The 24794-nt window shown below is 56.9% G+C and overlaps 2 protein-coding genes across 2 annotated transcripts; one reads left to right on the top strand and one right to left on the bottom strand.

Moving 5' to 3' along the window:
* Positions 1-740: 740 nt before the first annotated feature.
* Positions 741-13904, top strand: POGK (pogo transposable element derived with KRAB domain). Its single transcript, XM_038757961.1, has 6 exons — positions 741-755; positions 7294-7427; positions 8290-8416; positions 8630-8734; positions 9683-11152; positions 12035-13904. Exons 2-5 carry the CDS (start codon positions 7296-7298, stop codon positions 11149-11151), a joined length of 1833 nt encoding a protein of 610 aa, XP_038613889.1. The 5' UTR covers positions 741-755; positions 7294-7295; the 3' UTR covers position 11152; positions 12035-13904.
* A 298-nt stretch (positions 13905-14202) lies between these two features.
* On the bottom strand, positions 14203-23588 carry TADA1 (transcriptional adaptor 1). Its single transcript, XM_038757962.1, has 8 exons — positions 23502-23588; positions 20429-20520; positions 18484-18549; positions 17574-17671; positions 16604-16813; positions 16049-16200; positions 15361-15523; positions 14203-15236 (listed from the first exon to the last, which is right to left on the bottom strand). The coding sequence occupies exons 1-8, from the start codon at positions 23573-23575 to the stop codon at positions 15084-15086; spliced, it is 1008 nt and encodes a 335-aa protein (XP_038613890.1). The 5' UTR covers positions 23576-23588; the 3' UTR covers positions 14203-15083.
* Positions 23589-24794: the final 1206 nt, after the last annotated feature.

The raw sequence follows: 24794 nt of genomic DNA on the forward strand, positions 1-24794 counted from the left end.
CGTGAGGCAACCTGATCACCTTGTATCCTCCCCAGCGCTTAGAAGGGTGCTTGGCACCTAGTAAGCTTTTAATAAAGGCCATTAGTGTTATTATTAATAATATGAAGGTCAACTCTGTACAGATTTATTACTCTGTTTATTTTACTTATACGTATTTACTATTCTATGTATTTTATCCTGTCAATATGTTTCGTTTTGTTCTCTGTCTCCCCCGTCTAGCCTGTGAGCCCGTTGGGGGGTAGGGACCGTCTATGTATGTTGACAACTTGTACTCCCCAAGCGCTTAGTACAGTGCTCTGCACACAGTAAGCGCTCAATAAGTACGATTGAGTGAATGAATGAATGAGTGAATGAATGAATGAATGAATGGGGGGGGCGGTCGAGGCAGGGGTTCCCGCCAATCAGGGGCGGCGGGTCTTTGTTCGGGCGGGGGGCGTGACGCACGACGCGCTGACGCACGGGCGTACGCGCGCACGTACGTACGCACGCACGCACGCACGCACGCACGGAGCCGCCGGTCCCCGGCGGTCGGTGTCCCTCCCTCAGCCCGCCGTGCGCGCGCCTGCGCGTGCGCGCGGCCGGCAGGACCGGAGCGGACCGGCGCGGACCGGAAGTCCCGGCGGAGCGGACCGGCGCGGACCGGAAGTCCCGGCGGAGCGGACCGGCGCGGACCGGAAGTCCCGGGGGAACCGGGCGCCATGGGGCGCTGACCCCCCGTCACCGGGCCCCGCCGACCCCCGACCCCCGACCCCGCGGTGAGTCCGCGGCCTCCTCCTCCGGGGAGCCGGCCGGGCCTGCCCTGCCCCCCGCACCGACGGCCCTTTGTCGCGGGCCCCGGGAGACGGACAAGATGGCTGGAGGCCGGCGGGCCCGACCCACCCGCAGCCCCTGAATAAGAACAATAATCATAATCATAATGATGGCATTTATTAAGCGCTTACTACGTGCCAAGCACTGGTCTAAGCGCTGGGGAGGCCACAGGGTGATCAGGTGGTCCCACGGGGGGCTCACATTAATCCCCACTTTACAGATGAGATAACTGAGGCCCAGAGAAGTGAAGTGACTTGCCCCAAGTCACCCAGCTGACAAGTGGCGGAGCCGGGATTTGAACCCATGATCTCTGACTCCAAAGCCCGGGCTCTTTCCACTGAGCCACGCTGCTTTAATAATAGTAATAATAATAATGATGATGGTATTTATTAAGCGCTTACTACGTGCAAAGCACTGTTCTAAGCGCTGGGGACGATACAGGGTGATCAGGTTGTCCCACTGGGGGCTCACTTTAATCTCCATTTTACAGATGAGGGAACTGAGGCCCAGAGAAGTGAAGTGACTTGCCCCAAGTCACCCAGCTGACAAGTGGCGGAGCCGGGATTTGAACCCATGATTTCTGACTCCAAAGCCCGGGCTCTTTCCACTGAGCCATGCTGCTTTCATAATAGTAATAATAATAATGATGGTATTTGTTAAGCGCTTACTATGTGCAAAGCACTGTTTTAAGCGCTGGGGAGGTCACAAGGTGATCAGGTTGTCCCACGTGAGGCTCACAGTCTTCATCCCCATTTTACAGATGAGGGAACTGAGGCTCAGAGAAGTGAAGTGACTTGCCCCAAGTCACCCAGCTGACAAGTGGCGGAGCCGGGATTTGAACCCACGATCTCTGACTCCCAAGCCCGGGCTCTTTCCACTGAGCCACGCTGCTTTAATAATAATAATAATGATAATAATGATGGCATTTATTAAGCGCTTACTACGTGCAGAGCACTGCTCTAAGCGCTGAGGAGGTTACAGGGTGATCAGGTTGTCCCACTGGGGGCTCACTTTAATCCCCATTTTACAGATGAGGGAACTGAGGCCCAGAGAAGTGAAGTGACTTGCCCAAAGCCACACAGATGACAAGTGGCAGAGCCCGGATTAGAACCCACGACCTCTGACTCCAAAGCCCGGGCTCTTTCCACTGAGCCACGCTGCTTTACTACTACTACTAATAATAATGATGGTATTTATTAAGCGCTTACTACGTGCAAGGCACTGTTCTAAGCGCTGGGGAGGTCACAAGGTGATCAGGTGGTCCCACGTGAGGCTCACAGTCTTCATCCCCATTTTACAGATGAGGGAACTGAGGCCCAGAGAAGCAAAGTGACTTGCCCAAAGTCACCCAGCTGACAAGTGGCGGAGCCGGGATTTGAACCCATGATCTCTGACTCCCAAGCCTGAGCTCTTTCCACTGAGCCACACGGCTTTAGTAATAATAATAATGATGGTATTTGTTAAGCGCTTACTATGTGCAAAGCACTGTTTTAAGCGCTGGGGAGGTCACAAGGTGATCAGGTGGTCCCACGGGGGGCTCACATTAATCCCCACTTTACAGATGAGGGAACTAAGGCCCAGAGAAGTGAAATGACTTGCCCAAAGTCACCCAGCTGACAAGTGGCGGAGCCGGGATTTGAACCCATGATCTCTGACTCCCAAGCCCGGGCTCTTTCCACTGAGCCACGCTGCTTTAATAATAGTAATAATAATAATGATGATGGTATTTATTAAGCGCTTACTACGTGCAAAGCACTGTTCTAAGCGCTGGGGAGGATACAAGGTGATCAGGTTGGCCCACGGGGGGCTCACAGTCTTCATCCCCTTTTTACAGATGAGGGAACTGAGGCTCAGAGAAGTGAAGTGACTTGCCCAAAGTCACCCAGCTGACAAGTGGTGGAGCCGGGATTTGAACCCACGATCTCTGACTCCCAAGCCCGGGCTCTTTCCACTGAGCCACGCTGCTTTAATAATAATAATAATAATAATAGTGATGGTATTTGTTAAGCGCTTACTATGTGCAAAGCACTGTTCTAAGCGCTGGGGAGGCCACAAGGTGATCAGGTTGTCCCACGGGGGGCTCACATTAGTCCCCATTTTACAGATGAGGTAACTGAGGCCCAGAGAAGTGAAGTGATTTGCCCAAAGTCACCCAGCTGACAGTTGGTGGAGCCAGGATTTGAACCCATGATCTCTGACTTCCAAGCCCGGGCTCTTTCCACTGAGCCATGCTGCTTTAATAATAATAATAATGGTAATAATAATAATGGTATTTGTTAAGCGCTTACTATGTTCAAAGCACTGTTCTAAGCGCTGGGGAGGTTACAGGGTGATCAGGTGGTCCCACGGGGGGCTCACAGTTTTAATCCCCATTTTACAGATGAGGGAACTGAGGCCCAGAGAAGTGAAGTGACTTGCCCAAAGTCACCCAGCTGACAGTTGGCGGAGCCGGAATTTGAACCCATGACGTCTGACTCCCAAGCCCGGGCTCTTTCCACTGAGCCACGCTGCTTTGGCGTTGTTGCATAGGGACTGTCCCTTTACGTTGCGAACTTGGACTTCCCAAGCGCTTAGTCCAGTGCTCTGCGCACAGTCAGCGCTCAGGCAATACGATGGAGTGAAGGAATCAAATGCCGATTTGTAATAATAATTATAATCACAATAATGGTACTTGTTAAGCGCTTACTGTGGTGCCAAGCACTGTTCTCAGTGCTGGGGGAGATACAAGGTGATCAGGCTGTCCCACGGGGGGCTCACAGTCTTCATCCCCATTTTGCAGATGAGGGAACTGAGGCCCAGAGGATGAGGATGATGATGGTATTTGTTAAGCGCTTACTATGTGTAAAGCACTGTTCTGAGTGCTGGGGAGGTTACAAGGTGATCAGGCTGTCCCACGGGGGGCTCACAGTCTTCATCCCCATTTTACAGGTGAGGGAACTGAGGCACAGAGAAATGAAGAGACTTGCCCAAGGTCACACAGCTGACAAGTGGCGGAGCCCAGATTTGAACCCATGACCTCTGACTCCAAAGCCCGGGCTCTTTCCACTGAGCCACGCTGCTTCTCAATAATAATAAGAATAACGATGGGATTTGTTAAGCGTTTACTATGTGTCAAGCACTGGTCTAAGCACTGGGGGAGATACAAGGTGATCAGGTCGTCCCACGTGGGGCTCACGGTCTTCATCCCCATTTTCCAGATGAGGTCCCTGAGGCCCAGAGAAGAGAACTGACTTGCCCAAAGTCACACAGCTAACAAGTGGCGGAGCCGGAACTCGAACCCATAATAATAATTATGATGATGGCGTTTGTTAAGCGCTGACTATGTTCCAAGCACTGTTCTAAGTGCTGGGGGAGATGCAAGGTCATCAGGTTGTCCCACATGGGGCTCACAGCCTTCATCCCCATTTTCCAGATGAGGTCACTGAGGCACCGAGAAGTGAAATGACTAGCCCAGAGTCACCCAGCTGACAAGTGGCGGAGTCGGGATTCAAACCCATGACCTCTGACTCCCAAGCCCGGGCTCTTTCCACTGAGCCACGCCGCGCCTCTGTTGCCGATTTATAATAACAATAATAACGGTGGTATTTGTTAAGCACTTACTATGTGGAAAGCATTGTTCTAAGCGCTTGGGAGAGGATCGTAATAATAATGACTGTCTCTATATGTTGCCAAATTGTACTTCCCAAGCGCTTAGTACAGTGCTCTGCACATAGTAAGCGCTCAGTAAATATGATTGATGATGATTAGGGTATTTGCTAAGCGCTTATTGTGTGTCAGGCACTGTACTGAGCACTGGTGTGGATGCAAGCAAATCGGGTTGGACCCAGGCCCTGCCCATGGAGGGCTCACAGTATCATTCATTCATTCAGTCGTATTTACTGAGCGCCTACTTTGCAGAGCACTGAGCTAAGCACTTGGAAAGTACAATTCGGCCAAAAAGAGAGACAATCCTTGCCCACGATGGGCTCACTGTCTAGAAGGGGGGAGACAGGCAACAAAACAAGTAGACAGGCAGTCTGGGGGCTTAATCGTTCACTATTTATTGAGTGTTTCCTGTGTGTTTAAAGCGCTAGGGAGAGGACCATAATTATAATAATTAGGGTATTTGATAAGCGCTTACTATGTGCCAAGCACTGTCCTAAGCGCTGGGGTGGATACAAGCAAAGCGAGTTGCACCCAGTCCCTGCCCACAGGCTCTCAGTCTCAATCTGGGCCTTAATCAGTTGTTCAGTATTTATTGAGCGTTTCCTTTCCTTCCTTCATTCATTCAGTCGTATTTATTGAGCACTTATTGTGTGCAGAGAACTGCACTAAGCACATGGAAGGTATAATACAGCAATAAGGAGAATCCCTGCCCACAATGGGCCCACTGTCTAGAAGGGAGGAGACAGACATCAATATAAGTAAACAGGCATCAATGTAAGTAAATAGAATTATATAAGTATACTATGTGCAGGGCACTGTGCTAAGCGCTTGGGAGAGGACCCTAATAATAATAATTAGGGTATTTGCTAAGTGCTGACTGTGTGCCAGATACTGTACTAAGCTGTGGGGTGGATCCAAACAAATGGGGTTGGACACAGTCTCTGTCCCCGGTGAGGCTCACAGTCTCCATCCCCATTTTACAGATGAGGTAACTGAGGCCCAGAGAAGTGAAGTGACTTGCCCCGGATCACACGGCAAAGTGGCAGAGCGAGGATTAGAACCCACGACCCTCCGACTCCTAGGTCCGCCTAATCCCCTACGCCATTCCGCTTCCCAGCATCATCATCATCATCATCAATCGTATTTATTGAGCACTTACAGTGTGCAGAGCACTGTACTAAGCGCTTGGGAAGTACAAATTGGCAACATCTAGAGACAGTCCCTACCCAACAGTGGGCTCACAGTCTAAAAGGGGGAGACGGAGAACAGAACCAAACATACCAACAAAATAAAATAAATAGAATAGATATGTACAAGCAAAATAAATAAATAAATAAATAAATAGAGTAATAAATATGTACAAACAGAACTAGCAGACACGTTCCCTGCCCAAAGTTACAGCCTAGGGACATCATCATCATCATCAATCGTATTTATTGAGCGCTTACTGTGTGCAGAGCACTGTACTAAGCCCTTGGGAAGTACAAAATGGCAACATCTAGAGACGGTCCCTACCCAACAGTGGGCTCACAGTCTAAAAGGGGGAGACAGAGAACAGAACCAAACATACTAACAAAATAAAATAAATAGAATAGATATGTACAAGTAAAATAAATAAATAAATAGAGTAATAAATATGTACAAACAGAATTAGCAGACACGCTCCCTGCCCAAAGTTACAGCCTAGGGGAATAATTGTGGCATCATTAAGCGCTTGCTGTGAGCCAGGCTCTCTACTGAGCGCCGGGTTAGATACGAGCTAATCGGGTTGGACACAGGCCCTGCCCCACGTGGGGCTCACGGTCTCATCATCATCATCAATCGTATTTATTGAGCGCTTACTGTGTGCAGAGCACTGGACTAAGCGCTTGGGAAGTACAAGTTGGCAACATCTAGAGACAGTCCCTACCCAACAGTGGGCTCACAGTCTAAAAGTCTCAATCCCCATTTTCCAGATGGGGTGTCCGAGGCCCAGAGAAGTGAAAAGATTTGTCCAAGGTCACACGGCAGGCAAGTGGCAGAGCCGGATTAGAACCCGTGACCTTCCGACTCCCAGCCCCGTGCCCTATCCTCTAGGCCTTGCTCCTCTTAAAGGGCTTAGAGGGCACCCTGGGGGTTGCTGTTGCCACCCACCCACCCCCCAACCCACTCCCTTGTTTCTCGTGCCCGCTCCGAGGGCATGCCCAATGGTCAGGCGATGCCTGTCAGCTGGACAGGGAACGTTTCTACCCATTCTACTGCTTTGCCGTCTCCCCTGCCGCTCAGTAAAGCGTTCTGCAAAGGATCAGCACTCAATAAATGTCACCATTGGATTGACGTCCCTGCCCGAATATCAGGAAACGCGTCTCCCAACACCACTGAGTCGTCCCAGGCGCTCAGTACGGCGTTCAAGGCACAGTCGGCTCTGGATAAATATCGTCGATCGATTGGGATTTCTGCCCGGCCTTTCGGAATTCCACCGGGGAGCGCGTCTCCCAACTCGGTTGTGCCGTCCTCTCTCCTGTCGCTTAGTACAGCGCGGCTCAGTGGGAAGAGCGCGGGCTTTGGAGTCAGAGGTCATGGGTTCAAATCCCGGCTCCTCCAATTGTCAGCTGGGTGACTTTGGGCAAGTAACTTCACTTCTCTGGGCCTCAGTTCCCTCATCTGTGAAATGGGGATTAAGACTGTGAGCCCCCCGTGGGACAACCTGATCACCTGGGAGCCTCCCCAGCGCTTAGAACAGTGCTTTGCATGTAGTAAGCGCTTAATAAATGCCATTATTATTATTATTATTATTATTATTATTAGGTATTTGGTAAGTGCTGACTGTGTGCCAGATACTGTACCTCTTCTCCACAGAGATGGCCAGCCCAGCCTTCCCCCTCGCCTTGACCCTGAAGGAGGAGGAGGAGGAGGAGGAGATTGGCGTCCCAGAGCTGGAGGACGGGCAGGATGATCTGCAGAGAGTGAGGATCTGCGCGGGGGGCTACTGGGTGAGTGTCGGGGCTCCGGGGTATTCGTTAAGTGCTTATTACGAGCGCTGGGATGGATACAAGACGATCAGGTCCCCCTCGGGGCTCCTAGTCCAAACAGGAGGGAGAACGGGTGTCGAATCTCCATTTTGCGCTATTAAGCGAATCTCCATTAAGCGCTTAGTACAGTGCTCTGCACATAGTAAGCGCTCAGTAAATACGATCGATGATGATGATGAATCTCCATTTTGCAGACGAGGGAACCGAGGCACGGAGAAGTCAGGGGCCTCGTGACTCGCCCCAAGTCACGCGGCGGATCGGTGGCGGAGCCGGGACTAGAACCCGGGTCCTCTGACCCCCGGGCCCGGGCTCTTTCCACTAGGCCACGCTGCTTCCCTTCTGGAGCACCCAGGCTCTCGAAAAACCGCCCGGAAGAAGCGGGTCAAATTAAAACAAGAAGTAGTAATAGTAATAATTGCGGTATCCGATCGTCACGTACGGCGCGCCAAGCACTCTGCAGAGCGCCGGGAGGGTCACAAGGCGGGCCGGTGGGGCACGGGCTCCGTCCCACACGGGGCTCGCGGTCTGGATCGAACCCTCGTTTTCTAGCTGGGGAAACCGAGGCCCAGAGGAGGGAGGCGACTCCCAGCCCGGTGGTCTTGCCCACTCTGCCCGTCGCTCCGGCCCTCTTGGTCGTCGTGGGGCCGCGGGGAGACCCCCCCTGGGAGTGGGTTTGTGGCCCACATTCCCCGCCCTTGGGGTGCGGGGGAGCCGGAAACCCACTGTCTGCCCTCGACGAGCCTCCTCGCCCCGACCAGCCCCGCCAAATCCCCCCAGTCGGGGTCCGGGAGGGCGCGGGAGTCAGGGGCGCTGGCCGTTGCAGGTGCCGGCCCTGTTCGACGAAGTGGCCGTCTCCTTCTCCGACGAGGAGTGGGACCTTCTGACGGAGGAGCAGAAGACGCTGTACCGGGAGGTCATGAAGATGAATTACGAGACGGTGGTCTCTCTGGGTCAGTCGGCCTCCCCTCGCCCCCGCCCCACCCGGTTCTTCGGCCCGGCGTTTCCCCGTCCCCTCGACGCCCCGCCCGGTCCGTGTCCCCCTTCCCCGCCGGCCGGCCGGGATCCTCCCCGGCTTCCCGAGGCCCGACGTGCCCGGCCCCCGGCGCCGGGGGCTCCGGTCGCGTAACCCCGCTCCTTGGGCCCGTGCCGTCTTCCGCCGACAGAATTCCCGTTCCCGAGGCCGGATGTGATATCCCAGCTGGAAGAAGGGGAGGGGCTGTGGGCAGCGCCGTTTTCCTCCGACTCCGAGGAGTGGCTGTTCTCCCGAGGTGCGTTTCCCGGTGAGGGGCAGCGGGCGGGACTCGACTTCCCGGTGGGGGTGCGTGGCCAGCGGCTGGCGGGTCCCTCTCGGGGCTGAGGGAGGTGCCGTGGGAGGCGGGGGGTGCCCGGGGCCTGGTTTCCGGGCGGCTCCGATCCGGGGAGAGCAGCGGGTCGAGCCCGTCCCACCCGAAACGGGCCCCGAAACCCAGGGGTGGGAGCGGGGAGGGGCCCCGTCTGGCAGGGTCCGGGCCTCATCATCATCAATTGTATTTATTGAGCGCTTACTGTGTGCAGAGCACTGCACTAAGCGCTTGGGAAGTACAAATTGGCAACATATAGAGACAGTCCCTACCCAACAGTGGGCTCACAGTCTGAAAGGGGGAGACAGAGAACAAAACCGAACATACTAACACAATAAAATAAATAGAATAGATATGTACAAGTAAAATAAGTAGAGTAATAAATATGTACAAACATATATACAGGTGATGTGGGGAAGGGAAGGAGGTGAGATGGGGGGATGGAGGGGGGGACGAGGGGGAGAGGAAGGAAGGGGCTCAGTGTGGGAAGGCCTCCTGGAGGAGGTGAGCTCTCAGTAGGGCCTTGAAGGGAAGAAGAGAGCGAGCTTGGCGGATGGGCAGAGGGAGGGCGTTCCAGGGCCGGGGGTCGATGGCGGGACAGGCGAGAACGAGGTACCGTGAGGAGATTAGCGGCGGAGGAGCGGAGGGTGCGGGCTGGGCTGGAGAAGGAGAGAAGGGAGGGGAGGTAGGAGGGGGCGAGGGGATGGATGGACAGCCTTGAAGCCCAGGGTGAGGAGTTTCTGCCTGATGCGCAGATTGATTGGTAGCCACTGGAGATGGGGACGGCGCTTCCGCCCGAGAGGCGGGCCCGGGCCCCGCGACGTGACGCGAAGCGGGCCCCCCGGCCCCTCTCTCTCCCCCCCCCTCCCCCCGCAGGCTACGACGAGGCGGGCCCCAAGCTCCCGGGCGCGATGGGCCCCCTGGGCCTGGCGGGCCCCTTCCCGGCGCTGCCGCACCCCCTGGCCCTGGGGGCGGGCGGGCCGTGGGGGCCCGGGGGCGAGGAGGACTACCCCCCGCTGGGCCCGGGCGGGGCCGGGGCGGGCGCCCTGCTGCTCCAGCAGCAGCAGCAGCAGCAGCAGCAGCAGCAGCAGCAGCGCGGGGCGCGGCGCAGCTACGACGCGGGCTTCAAGCTGGCCGTGGTGGACTACGCCGAGGTGACCAACAACTGCCAGGCGGCCAAGCAGTTCGGCGTCATGGAGAAGAACGTGCGCGACTGGCGCAAGGTGAAGCCGCAGCTGCAGAGCGCCCACGCCATGCGGCGGGCCTTCCGCGGGCCGAAGAACGGGCGGTTCGCCCTGGTGGACCAGCGGGTGGCCGAGTACGTGCGGCAGCAGCAGGCGGCGGGCACGCCCATCACGCGGGAGGCCATGCAGCTGAAGGCCCTGGCCATCGCCCGGGAGATGCGCATCCCGGCCAAGGGCTTCAAGGCCAGCCTGGGCTGGTGCCGCCGGATGCTGCGGCGCTACGACCTGACCCTGCGCCAGAAGCCGCCCCCGCCCCCGCAGCCCCTGCCCGAGGACCTGAGCGAGAAGCTGGCCGCCTACCAGCGCCGCGTCCTGGGCCTGCGCCGGGCCCACGGCTACCCGGACGGCCAGATGGGCAACGCGGACGAGACGCCCATCTGCCTGGAGGTGCCGTCCAGGGTCACGGTGGACTACCAGGCGGGCCGGCCGGTCCTGGTGAAGACGCCCGGGCGGGAGAAGCTGAAGGTGACGGCCATGCTGGGGGTGCTGGCGGACGGGCGCAAGCTGCCCCCGTTCGTCATCCTGCGGGGCACCTACATCCCGCCGGGCCGGTTCCCCGGGGGCATGGAGGTGCGCTGCCACCGCTACGGCTGGATGACGGAGGAGCTGATGCAGGACTGGGTGGAGGCCGTGTGGCGGCGGCGGGCCCCCGGGGCCGGGCCCCGCGAGCGGGGGCTGCTCATCCTCAACGGCTTCCGCGGCCACGCCTCCGACTCCCTGCGCGCCCACATGGAGACCCTGAGCACGGACGTGGTCATCGCCCCGGGCGGCCTGACCTCCCAGCTGCAGGTGCTCGACCTGGTGGTCTACAAGCCCCTCAACGACAGCGTGCGCGCCCGCTACGCCGACTGGCTGCTGGCCGGCAACCTGGCCCTCAGCCCCACGGGCAACGCCAAGAAGCCCCCGCTGGGCCTCTTCCTCGAGTGGGTCATGGCCGCCTGGGACGGCATCCCCAGCGACGCCATCGTGCGCGGCTTCCGCCGCTGCCGCGTCTCGGGCAGCCTGGACCGCCGCGACGCCGCCGAGGACGACCTGCTCTGGGAGGTGGAGGGGGCGCTCCTCGACGACGGGGACCCCCCGCCCGGGGACGGCGACAGCTAAGGTGCGCCGGGCCGCCCCCGCGGGGGGTCCGCGGGGGAGGGACGCCCGTCTCCGCGCCGGGGACGGGGGACCGGGAGGGCGATAACAAGTCAATCGGTCGTATTGAGCGCTGACCGTGTGCGGAGCACCGTACTAAGCGCTTGATAGAGAGCGAGAGAGATCTATATGTCTCATCTCACGGGGAAGGCCTCCGGGGGAGGGAGGCTGCCTGACTTTAGAGGAAGATAGGGAGGGAGAGAGAGATATCTTGGAGGATATCTTGGGCGCCTTGGAGGAAGTCTGCCCAACTTGAGAGAGAGACGGAGATACCAGGGAGGCCTTGGGGGCAGCGAGCCGCCCAAATTGGGAGCAGCCTGGGGGCTCCCGGCGTCCCGGAGCGGGACGGGGTGGCCGGTGGAGCCGAAAGGTCCGGGCACCTCGCCCCCAGCAGCGGCCCGCGGGCCCTTCCCGGGGCCCGGCCCCGTTCGTCCCCAACCCGGCTTCCCTCCGCGGCGTCGCGTTCCGGCCTCTCTCCCCTCCGTCCTCCGTCCCGCCCCGTTTCCCCGATGGCTTTGACGCGTGGCGGGGGACTCCCTCCGGGGTTGGCGTCTTCCCGAGCGCTTTCCGGACCAGGATCAGAAACGCCGGCAGGGAGCCGGTAGGCGGGGGGGAGGGTGGCGCGGGGGCCTCATCAGCCCGCCATCCGTGTGGCTGGTGTTTGCCCATGGGGGGTCGGGAGTTGGGGGGCTTGAACAGGAAGAGGCCGGAGCAGGAGGGGGTGGAAGCGGTATTTTCCAACCCTATCTTGGGGTTCCCCCCTGCTGTTAAAACTCACGTCCGGCCTGTGTCTCTCTCTCTCTCCCTATCTCCCTTCCCGTCTCTCTCCTTTCCCGCTCCCGTCTAGAAAAGTGGCCCCGAGGATGGGACTGAGGAGGCCGAGTCCTCAGAGAGACCGGGCCAGGGCCGTGGCCGCTCTGGGGGTACGGCGGAAAAAGGCAGTTTATCGGTGTCCGCCCGGGCCAGAGGAGCAGCAGAGACACCCCCTCCCTTCCCCTCTCCCTTCTACCCCGAGACCACCCGCCCGGCCGCCCGATCAGAGACTTGCCGCTCGGCCCACGTTGGGGACCGGCTGGGCCGCCCGGTCGCTGTGGAGGGCCCGCGGAAGGACCGGCCGGAAGGGCTAAACGTCCGGCGTGACCGACGCCTCCGGCCCCGTCATCCCGGCGCCTTCCCGTTCGGCCCGCGAGCCCGGCTCGGGTTGGCGTTCGGACCGTCGAAGCCCGAGCGGGAGACGGGGGCCGGGCCGGACTCCGTCCACCTTCCTCGGCCGGCGAGAAGCCCCTCTTCGGGGCCACGTTTGGCCCGCTCCCGGGGGGACCGCCGTCTCAGTCGCCCCCGCCTGCGGTCCTGCGTTTGTGGAAAGGCGCTTTCTCCGTCGAGCCGGATCCCCCGGGGTCTTGCGGCACCCGGAAGCCCCTCTGCGGGCAGGGACCGTTTAGCGCACGGTCCGTGACGCTGCCCCGGGAGGCGCTCAGTCAAGGCGACTGTCCGGCGGCTCGTCCCGGGGAAGGCTCGGGCCCAAGAGAAGGGGCAGTCGGGGTGGGGCGGGGCCCAGGGGAAGCCTCTCGCTGAGCTGTGAGGAGACCCTCCCTATCCGCCTCCCGGTCTGCACGCCCGCCACCCTGCCCCCGATCCCGGGACGAGGCCCAGCGGAACGTGCGGAGGCACCCCGAATCCCCTCCCCGACCCCAAAAGAGATGGACTGAGTCGCGAGGCGGCATTCCGGTTTGTGTATTGTAGAAAGTAGCGAGGCTTGAGCTGTTCGGTGCCAGGCCCGGAAAGATTCGTGCGTTTTCTGGCTCCTGGCCGCCTGTAACTATCGATGAATATCCCTACTCACCTCCCTTCCCACTTCCCCCCCAGAGCGGTCGAGCAAGGTTCGGTCCCAGTCAGACCTCACTACCCCTCGCCGGCTTTTCCAGGACCCGGGCAGGAGGGAAGAGCTGAGGCGCCCCAACCCCGGGACTGACCGGTGCCCACCCTGGACCGCGGGGGATCCCCTGGTGCGGGCGGACGGGTCTGTGGCCCCCTTGTCCTCAGGTAGCATGTCTGACCCCTCAGCCCCGAGCTGCTCTGTTCTTGTTGCCCGGGGGGCTTTGGGGAGGGGGTCCTGGCTGTTTTGGCGCCCACAGGGTTGGGGCGCGGACAGAGGGTCGCTAGCACCGCCAGATGTACTACAAGCATGTGCCCGAGGGGGACTTTGAAGGGGCAGAGGCAGACCACGGCGGCAAGGACACCTCCCGGCCCCTACTGTCGGCCGGCTCTGACCTAGAGGTAAATCTGTCGTCCACTCTGTGTCGGTTCAGCCCCCTTGCCCCCAGTAGGCAGCCGGTCTGAGCGAACACAGTGGAGGCTGCCACACGCCCTCCATCCCGCCCCGGTTCTCTGACAGGAACATAGCCTCCCGTCTCCGACCCGGAGCGGTGAGAGCCTTGGGGCCGTGAGAGGAGCCGGACGCTTCCTGTCCCAACCCCTCCAGCCCCCACCACGTAGGCCTGGGGCACGGGAGCAGCTTCTTACAGATGGTGATCCCTGCCCCTCGCCTAGATTTCCACCTCAGGAGCTCCGCCATCCTCCCACCACTGAACTGTGACCCCTGACCCGCCACACCGTAGCACCCAGGGCCAGTCGGTCTCCCGGCATCGTGAGTCGCCGCTGCCCTTTGACCTGTAGGTAGAGACCGGTCCCTCCAATAAAGTTTCGTAATGAAAGCCCGGGTGGCCCACGTGGTGGCACGCCGCGAGTTCGAAAGCGTCCCCGTTGCGGATCGTGCCGGGTTCGGCGCTCGGCCAGGGCTGGGGGGTGGCCGGGGATCGCCGAGGTGACGTTTGATTTCTCTGCGGGTCCAGTGGTTGCCCCGTCTCTGACCGAAGGGCCACGCTGAAGCCGCATTTGCAAAGGCCAAAGGAAGGAATTGAGGCTGTACCCCTGGGGGTGGGTAGGATTCAGCAGTGAGGTGTGTTTTGAGTATGCGAGGCCCCAGTGGAAGAAGTGAGCAATTGGGCTCCCAAGACTATTTTGGCATCTTTATTAGACAAAGGCTTAAGAAAATACAATGATTAAAAAAAATCGATTGCTCAGTCTAGCACTTGATACAATGTGTCATACCCGAGGGTTTGGGGCAAGGGGGTGTGTGGAGGGGAAGAGTGCGCTCAATAAATACTGAGATTACGAGCCCGGACTCCAGCGCCCGGCTGCCTTGTTAGAAGAGGGGTCTGACGGCTGAAGCCCGGCCCCTGCCAGCTCATGACCTCCGCTCCCCTATCAAACCATGACAGCAGTCCTGGTGCCTGCCGTGACCCCCTCCCCGGGACCCGACGGCTTCTTAAGTTTCGTGAGCCGGGGCCCTTGGTGTCTTGGAAGACGGGGATTTCCCTCTGCTTGACTCATCACGTCCTAGGCTTAGGGAACCGTAGCCGTTTAAGCTAGTATGATCTTCGGGTCGGAACCGTCTGCGGGGCCTTTGTCCTGCCTGGCTGAGAGCAGAGGGCCACCCGCTCTCCTGGATGGACTCCCAACGCTTCCGTGAACCAGAGCCAGTCCCCGGTCTCCAAAGTGCCCGAGGTTGGAGTCCCGGGCCTGGTAGAGCCTGCAAGGTGTGGGGCAGAACCCATTGTCCTGGAGGGAAGGGTGGGATCCCCCATGGGGGGAGAATTAAGCTGAAGGCCGCGGAGCCTCCGCGCTCAATTCAGGAAGGAAGGCATGTGGGAGGGCGGAGGCTACCCTCGGTCCCGGACTGGAGAGAAGAGGACAGGCCACCGTGTACAAGCTCCACGGCCGGGTGACCAGAGATGAGCCATGGACAGTCGTGGCTCCAAAAGGCTGCCGCGAGTCCCCGGGGCCCCCCGGCCCGCGGGACGCAAGGTCTCCCCGGGTCCTCCTTCCCCGACGCCTCAGCCCAGCAGGAGCCGCTGCCTGGCGGCCAGGCGCTGGCGGTGGACGCGGTCCTGCTGCAGCTCCTCGTGGCTGGGGTGCCACAGCTTCGTGATGACCCTCTCCATGTTCAGGGCGTAGACCGTGTGCGTGGGGATCACCTCCCGGTGCACCTGTGGAGGGGCCGGGCCAGGACAGCCACGTGTGAGTCCCCCGCCACCATCCCTTCGGGCCTCGGGGGGAGATTTCCGTCCGTCCGTCCGCCCGACTCGAATCGCGGACACCCCGCCCGGTTACCTGTAAGGCTTCGAACAGGTCGTACATGTTGACGGGGGGCAGGGCGGCCAGAAGACTATCCCCCGAACAGGCCAGGAGGAGCGCGGCCTGCTGCTCGGCGTCGTCGGGGGCCGGCTGCGAGGCCGGGTTCGGGCCGGCCGAAGGGGCCGCGCAGGTCGGGGGGCTGGGGAGAGAGGAGCCACGCGACGCGCAGCCGCCCAGGGCGACAGCGGGTCTGTTTATTGTTGAACTGTTCCTCTCCCGAGCGCTCAGTACAGCGCTCGGCCCGCAGTTAGCGCTCAGTAAATACGACTGAAGGAACGAACAAGTCCACGAGTCATCCCATCTCCCTTCTCGGGGGTGGATCCAAACCAAGTTAACTCGGCTCAGCATTAAGCAGTTGTATTTACTGAGTGCTTACTTTGTGCAGAGCACCGTGCTGAGCGCTTGGGAGAGTGCGATACAACAGACGCTTTCCTTGCCCACGACAAGTTTACAGTCTAGACTGTAAACTGACAATCCGACTGTTGCAGTACCCTGCGAGCTTCTTGAGAACAGGGTAGGGTCTTAGTCGGACTGTCCCCAAGCGCTCAGTACAGAGTTCTGCGCATAGTAGATTGTCGACTCCTTGAGACTGTGTCTGCTCACCCTATTATAAGCCCATAGGAAGCGCTTAAATAGCATTAAAAAAAAAAGGGGGGGGACTCACCACTCTATTAGATGGTTGTACGCGACGACGCTGTTTTTCAAGTAGGGCTGGGGATTCACGTTGCTCCCGAAGGCGAACTTGAAGTGGCCGTCCCTCAACCGGTAAGCTTTCCTCCGCGACACCACGGAGGTCAGGATGTCCTTCAGGTGATTCTGAAAGAAATGAATTTCTCCGTCGGGAGGGGGGAAACTGAGCGACGGAGCACGGGAGCCGAGAGCGACAAGCGGCCTGGGGGCTAGTAGGGTTAGGGAGGGGGATTCAAGGGGCCTGATTTGGAGTGAGCTGGGGTCTCTCTGTGTCGTCTCTACGCTGCGCCTCAATGGGAGAAGTAGCAATTGCTGTGTCTGTTTATTGTTGCGTTGTGTTTTTCCAAGCGCTTAATACAGAGCTCTGTACACAGTAAGCGCTCGGTAAGTACGATTGAATAATAATAACAACATGAGCTAAAGGCACCCCTCGGAGGGAGTCCTTGGCCGAGCCTGGAGGCCAAACCGAGCCGTCCCGCCCGGAGACGCGGGAGATCCCGCGGGGGTCCCGTCCCCCCCCCCCGCTGACCTCCACGGCGTAAACCACGGCGCTCACGGCCTCCTCGGTGACGTTGTCGAGCCCGTGCTCGAAGGCGGTGACGATCATCCTCCCCTCCAGCTGGCCCCGGGTGGGCAGCGCCATGGTGTGGGAGCAGAGCTTCAGGTCTTCGTCGTCCTGGGGGTCCTTGGCCACGAATTGCTGGGCGCCCGACAGCGGGTTCTGGGGCTGGAATCGGTGCTGTTCGGGGACATAGTAATTCCGGCTCTGTTCCCTGCCTGCCGGGTGACCCTGGGAGAGTCACTTTACTTCTCTGGGCCTCCGTCTCCTCAACTGCAGAATGGGGATTCTCATTCTCTCTCCTCCTCAGGCTTCGAGCCCCACGTCGGGGCAGGGACGGTGTCCGACCTGATTATTTTGTATATACTCCAGCGCTCAGCACACTGTCGGCGCTTAGTAAATGCCATCACTATCCTTAGGTAAAGAAACAGACAACTAGGAGGGCCCAGAAATAGTAATGGTGATAATGATAATAATTGTATTTATGTGCTTATGAGCACTGTACTACACTGCTCTGCACACAGTAAGCGCTCAATAAATACGATTGATGATGATGATGATGATGTTAGGGCTACTCAGATGACACCCAGGCCCTGTCCCATTCAGGGCTCACAGCCCAAGGGGGAGGGAGAACAGGTATTTGATCCCCATTTTACAGGTGAAGTAACTGAGGTACAGGGATTCCAAGTGACTCGCCCAAGGTCACGCGGCATGGAAGTAACGGAGCGCAATTAAAACCCAGTCCCGGGCTCTTTCCACCAGGCCAACGTGCTTCTCAAGCGCTATTACCTGGAGTTTACATCTCCCCAGGGGCAGAAGACCTTCCGCTTATCAAATCCCCGCTCCCCTTTCCAAATAAAGACCGCTGGCCGGGCTCGTATCGGCCTCGGCGACTTAATTCGTTCCCGTGGACCCGCTCGGTGGAACGTCGCCAACTCACGTCGAACTTCTGGCGCACCGAAGAGAGCTTTTTCTTTCCTTTTGGCTTCCCGGGTTTTGTGGCCGAGCCCCCGGACCAAGGCGTGGATCCCGTGCCATCTGGAAGGGTAGGAAAGATTGAGGATGCTACCTCTTGGCTGCTTTCTAGTGGGTTCTCCGCTGGCAGATTTCTGTTTCTCTTAATGTCTGTCCCCCCTCTAGACTGTAAGCTCGTGGTGGGCAGGGAACGTGTCTGTTGATTGGTATACTCTCCCAAGCGCTTAAATACAGTGCTCTGCACACAGTAAGTGCTCAGTAAATACCCCCGATTGATGGGCTGACATTTATTACTCTATTGTACGTATTTACTATTCTATTTATTTTGTTAATAATGGGCATCTAGCTTTATTTTTATTTATTCTGATGTCCTGACACCTGTCCACATGTTTTGTTGTCTGTCTCCCCCTTCCAGACTGTGAGCCCGCTGTTGGGTAGGGACCGTCTCTATATGTTGCCAACTTGTACTTCCAAAGCGCTTATTAAGTGCACACAGTAAGCGCTCAATAAATACGACAATGAATGAAGACAAGGAAACAAATGGCATTACGAACGCACAGAGCAGCTGGTTGGGGTCCCTTTTGACCTATCGTATTTATTGAGTGCTTTCTGCGCACACGGCATTTGGGAGAGCCCAATATAGAACAGTGCTTGGCACATAGTAAGCGCTTAACAGATACTATCATTATTATTAACATAACAGACACATTCCCTGCCCACAACGAACTTACAGCCTAGAGGGGAAGACAGACATTAATAAAAATAGGTAACCACCGGATATTGGACGTAAGTCCCTTTGTATTTTCACAGCTCCGTCCTCAAAGCCGACATGCTGAGACCCAGCTGGACAATTTCTGGGATGTCTCCCCGCTTACCTGGGGAGGAAACCAGGATCTGGCATCGGGTGAGTATGGCCAGGAGGAAATCGTTGTGCGAATGAACTGAAAGACACGAGGAAAGACGGACGACGGAGTGAACTGAGCGAGCAGCCGCGAGGCCTCGCGGGGAGAGCCTGGTATGTATATATGTTTGTACATATTTATTACTCTATTTTATTTGTACATATCTATTCTATTTATTTTATTTTGTTAGTATGTTTGGTTTTGTTCTCTGTCTCCCCCTTTTAGACCGTGAGCCCACTGTTGGGTAGGGACTGTCTCTAGATGTTGCCAATTTGGACTTCCCAAGCGCTTAGTACAGTGCTCTGCGCATCGTAAGCGCTCAATAAATACGATTGATGATGATGGCGGTCGGGACGCTGGGGTTCTCATCCTGGCTCTGCCGCTTGCCTGCTGGGGCACCCTGGGCAAGCCACTGAATTCCTCTGGGCCTCAGTTTCCTCATCTGTAAGATGGGGGTGGAATTCTTCCTCCCCACTGAGACTGTGAGCTGTGAGTGGGACGGGGGCTGTGTCAGGCCTGACGGTCTGGTATCCAACCCGGCGCTTAGTCCGTCACTTGTTTTTAGGAGCGCTTACTGTGTGCAGAGCACTGGGGTAAGCATCTGGGAGAGTCCGATATAAAAGACGCATTCCCTGCGCACAGTGAGCTTACAGTCTAGAGGGCTATAATAACAGAAATAATAGTTGTGGTACTTGTTAAACACTTACTATGTGCCATCATCATCAATCGTATTTATTGAGCGCTTACTGTGTGCAGAGCACTGGACTAAGCACTTGGGAAGTACAAATTGGCAACATCATCATCATAAATCGTATTTATTGAGCGCTTACTATGTGCAGAGCACTGTACTAAGTGCTTGGGAAGTACAAATTGGCAACATATAGAGACAGTCCCTACCCAACAGTGGGCTCACAGTCTAAAAGGGGGAGACAAAGCCAAACATACTAACAAAATCAAATAAATAGAATAGATATGTACAAGTAAAATAAATAAGTAATAAGGCACTGTACTAAGCGCTGGGGTAGATACAAGTGAATCAGGTTGGACTCCTGCCCCTTATGGGGCTCACGGTCTTAATCCCCATCTTACAGATGAGGGCACTGAGGCCCAGAGAAGTGAGGCGGCTTGCCCAAGGTCACCAAGCAGACAAGCGGTGGAGCCGGGATTAGAACCCAGGTCCTTCTGACTTCCAGTCTCGGGCTCTAGCCCTCAGGCTACGTTGCTTCTCTGACTCGCCCAGGGTTCCTGCCCCACATAAAAGCCTCGCTTCCGTGTCGCGGCGGAGAGGCGGTGTCCGAGGGGGAGGCTTGCGGGGCTCTAAAGCAAAGATTTCCTACCGAACGAGGAAAAAGGCTCCATGAAGTGACGGGGAGGGAGGCCGCAGGCTGAGGGGGAAGGGTCGGGGGGTGGCGTGGAAGTTTTATGGGGGGCAATAGCCCAGTGGGGCTCAGGAGAGCCTCCTTACCTCCTTCCCTTCCCCACAGCACCTGTATATATGTATATATTTATTACTGTATTTTACTTGTACATATCTATTCAATTTATTTTATTTTGTTAGTATGTTTGGTTTTGTTCTCTGTCTCCCCATTTTAGACTGTGAGCCCACTGTTGCGTAGGGACTGCCTCTATATGTTGCCAACTTGGACTTCCCAAGCGCTTAGTACAGTGCTCCGCACACAGTAAGCGCTCAATAAATACGATTGATTGATTGATTGATTGAGAGGAGAATCACGGGGGAGCTCTCTCTTCCTAGTCTTCCCCAAAGCATCCCCCCAGCGCTCCTGCTGCTCCGATTTCCACCCGCTCCCATTCTGGGTTAAGCTGGGCTCCCCCATTGGGATATTCTATCAGACTTTTTGAAAACCAAGAACCTCAGGATTCAAAAGCAACCCCCCCCCGCCACCCCCCAGCCTCTTACCATTATCCTGGGCCAGGAGCCTGTGAGCTTCAAGGTCAAACTCTTCTTTGCTGATCTTCTGCTTGAACCACAGTTTCAGGTTAGCCCAGTATCTGGAGGAGCGGCAGAGAAACCAGTAGCACCATCGGCCTCAGTTTCCCTCCTGGCTCTCCTCCATCCCGGATTTTTCGCCGGCTCCTCCTCTGCCCCCAGCCCCTCGGGGCGCGGTTTGGTTCCCCTTCGGCATCTACCCTCCCTTCCTTAGGGATTTGGAGCGTGCTCAGTCAGTCATATTTATTGAGCGCTGACTGTGTGCAGAGCACTGTACTAAGCGCTTGGGAGACGACAATACAACAATAAACAAACCTATTCCCTGCCCACAAGACTGGGAGCCCACTGTTGGGTAGGGACCGTCTCTATATGTTGCCAACCTGTACTTCCCAAGCGCTTAGTACAGGGCTCTGCACACAGTAAGCGCTCAATAAATACGACAATGAACGAATGAGCTCGGTCTACAAGGGGAGACGGACAGAAATAAAAAGTGACTCTATGAAGATGACTCCCAGATGGATCTAGATTTTTGCGAGCCCCTTGAGGGTCTAATTTCCTCTTGGATACTCTTTCCCAGCGCTTAGCACAGGGCTCTGCACACATTAAGCGGTCAACAAATAGAAAATCGGTTCAATCTCACAGACGACTACCGGTGCTATTTAGATAAATGATGGTTTTGTCACTGACCGGTTGATGACTAAGAATGAAATGTCCGTCTCCCCCTGTAATAATAATAAAGATGGCATTTATGAAGCGCTTACTATGTGCAAAGCACTGTTCTAAGCGCTGGGGAGGTTACAAGGTGATCAGGTGGTCCCACAGGGGGGGCTCACAGTCTTCATCCCCATGAGGTAACTGAGGCGCAGAGAAGTGGAGTGACTTGCTCAAAGTCACACAGCTGACAGTTGGCAGAGCTGGGATTTGAACCCATGACCTCTGATTAAAACCCCGGGCTCTTTCCACTGAGCCACGCTAGACTCCAAGCTCCTTGTGGGCGGGGAACGTTGCTTCCAACTCTTGTTTCGTTCCCCCCTCAAGCGCTTAGAACAGTGTTCCGCACGCAATAGGCGCTCAGTAAATACCATCAACAGGCTAAAGGCCCGACGAAGCCCCTCCTTTCCTCTTCTCCCACTCCCTTCTGTATGTTGCCAACTTGTACTTCCCAAGCGCTTAGTACAGTGCTCTGCACACAGTAAGCGCTCAATAAATACGACTGAATGAATGAATCGACTGACTGACTGAATTATAAATACAATTACTACTACCTCTCAGGCCCCAGCTGCTCTCCTCCACCTTCTCCTCCTCCCTCGGGGACACCTTCACGTGGAAGTCCTCAGGCTCCACATCTCATTTTCCCTCCCAAATCCTCAATGCCCTCCTAACTCTCTCACCTCGTCTGACAGGGCCAGCATCCTTCCCGCCTCTCGGCCCCATAACTGTGGCATTAGCCTCGACTCCTCAAATTCAAATCACCAAATCGTGGCGTGTTTTTCTTCACAACAAGCCTGTAGAAACACCCCCTACATCGCTCGCTGCCCTTGTCACGGCCTTTCTCAACTCCTGCACTGGCCTCCTCGCTGTTCTCCCTGGCTCCAGTTTCTCCCCGCTCTACTTCGCTCCGCTGCCTGGATTTCTCTAAAGAAAAAAAAAAATCATTCTGTGCCCATTTTTATAACTCATGCTTGCTTAAAGCGCTTACTATGAGCCAGGCTCTGTACTAAGCACTGGGGTAGATACAAGTTAATCAGGTTGGACCCAGTCCCTGTCCCACATGGGGCTCACAGCCTTAATTTCTCACTTTCCAGATGAGGGAACTGAGGCCCAGAGAAGTGAGGTGACTTGCCCAAGGTCACCCAGCAGGCAAGTGGCGGAGCGGGATTAGAATCCGGGTCCTTCTGACTCTCAGGCCCGGGTTCTACCCACTAGGCCACGCTGCTTCTAGTTCTCAGTGGGGGGCAGCTCTGGGGGTGCCTGGTCTACTGTGATCTGGTGGGGGGCAACTCTGGGGGTTCCCTGATCTGGTGTGTGTGTGTGTAGGGGGCAGCCCTGGGGGTTCTTGCTCTGGTGGAGGGGGTCCCTGCTCTTTTGGGGGGGGCAGTTCTGGGGGTCCCTGACCAGGTGGGGGGGGGGGGCAGCTCTGGGAGTCCCTGCTCTGGTGGGGGGGATAACTCGGGGGGGCGGGTTCCTGTTCTGTTGGGGGGGCAGATCTGGGGGTCCCTGCTCTGTTGGGGGGGGGCAGCTCTGGTGGTCCCTGACTTGGTGGGGGGGGGCATCTCTGGGGGTCCCTGAACTGGTGGGGAGGGGGCATCTCTGGGGGTCCCTGCTCTGGTGGGGAGGGGGCATCTCTGGGAGGGGGTCCCTGTTCTGTTCGGGGGGGCATCGCTGGGGGTCCCTGACCTGGTTGGGGGGGCATCTCTGGGGGTCCCTGCTCTGTTGGGGGGAGGCATCTCTGGGGGTCCCTGACCAGTTGGGGGGGTATCTCTGGGGGTCCCTGACCTGGTTGGGAGGGGGCATCTCTGGGGGTCCCTGACCTGGTTGGGAGGGGGCATCTCTGGGGGTCCCTGACCTGGTTGGGAGGGCATCTCTGGGGGTCCCTTACCTGGTGTAGGGGGGGGGCAGCTCTGGGGTCCCTGACCTGGTGGAGGGGGGCAGCTCTGGGGTCCCTGACCTGGTGGGAGGGGGGCAGCTCTGGGGTCCCTGCTCTTATGCGGGGGGGCATCTCTGGGGTCCCTGACCTTGTGGGGGGGGCATCTCTGGGGGTCCCTGCTCTTATGTGGAGGGGCAGCTCTGGGGTCCCTAACCTGGTTGGGAGGGCATCTCTGGGGGTCCCTGCTCTTATTGGGGGGGGGGGGGGGCAGCTCTGGGGTCCCTAACCTGGTTGGGAGGGCATCTCTGGGGGTCCCTGCTCTTATGGGGGGGGAGCTCTGGGGGTCCCTAACCTGGTTGGGAGGGCATCTCTGGGGGTCCCTGCTCTTACGGGGGGGGCGGGGGCATCTGTGGGGGTCCCTGACCTGTTAGGGGGGCGGGTCGGGTCTGCACTCACTGCTTGACGTTGTCGCCCAGCGCCTCGCTCAGGTTCTTCTTGGCCGCCTCCAGCTCGCTGACGAAGGTGGCCATGGCGCGCGGCCTGGGCCCCCGAGCCCCACGGGCCCGCCCACACGGGCCGCACGGCGCATGCGCGAGCGGGCACCCCACACCGCCCCCCCCGCAGCCCCATCCCTTTAAAAAAAAAAAAAGCCTCCCATAGCAACCGACTCCCTCCTTCCCCCGCCCACCAGACGTTGCTTGGTTTCCCGGCTCCCTCCCGCCGCTCTCGCGAGATCACGAAGGCGCGCGCGCGCGCCCCCTTCCCGGTCACGTGGTGCCCCCTCCGCCCGCGCGCCGCCTTCCCTCACGGTTTCCAGGCCGCCCGCCCTCATTCATTCATTCATTCATTCATTCATTCATTCATTCATTCATTCATTCATTCATCCATCAATCAATCAATCAATCGTATTTATTGAGCGCTTACTATGTGCAGAGCACTGTACTAAGCGCTTGGGAAGTACAAATTGGCAACACATAGAGACAGTCCCTACCCAACAGTGGGCTCACAGTCTAAAAGGGGGGAGACAGAGAACAGAACCAAACATACCAACAAAATAAAATAAATAGGAAAGAAATGTACAAGTAAAATAAATAAATAAATAAATAAATAGAGTAATAAATATGTACAACCATATATACATATATACAGGTCATATATATATACATATATACAGAATATACAACCATATATACATATATACAGGTCATATATATATACATATATACAGAATATATATACATATATTCATTATCATCATCAATCGTATTTATTGAGCGCTTATTATGTGCAGAGCACCATACTAAGCGCTTGGGAAGTACAAATTGGCAACATCTAGAGACAGTCCCTACCCAACAGTGGGCTCACAGTCTAAAAGGGGGAGACAGAGAACAAAACCAAACATACCAACAAAATAAAATAAATAGGATAGATATGTACAAGTAAAATAAATAAATAGAGTAATAAATCTGTACAACCATATATACATCCATCCATCCATCGCTTACTGTGTGCAGAGCACTGTACTGAGCGCTTGGGAAGTACAAGTCGGCAACAGATCATCATCATCAATCGTATTTATTGAGCGCTTACTGTGTGCAGAGCACCGTACTAAGCGCTTGGGAAGTACAAATTGGCAACATATAGAGACGGTCCCTGCCCAACAGTGGGCTCACAGACTAAAAGGGGGAGACAGAGAACAAAACTGAACATACTAACAAAATAAAATAATTAGAATAGATATGTACAAGC

This window comes from Tachyglossus aculeatus, chromosome 16, assembly GCF_015852505.1.
Source record: "Tachyglossus aculeatus isolate mTacAcu1 chromosome 16, mTacAcu1.pri, whole genome shotgun sequence".
Classification (NCBI taxonomy): Eukaryota; Metazoa; Chordata; class Mammalia; order Monotremata; family Tachyglossidae; genus Tachyglossus; species Tachyglossus aculeatus.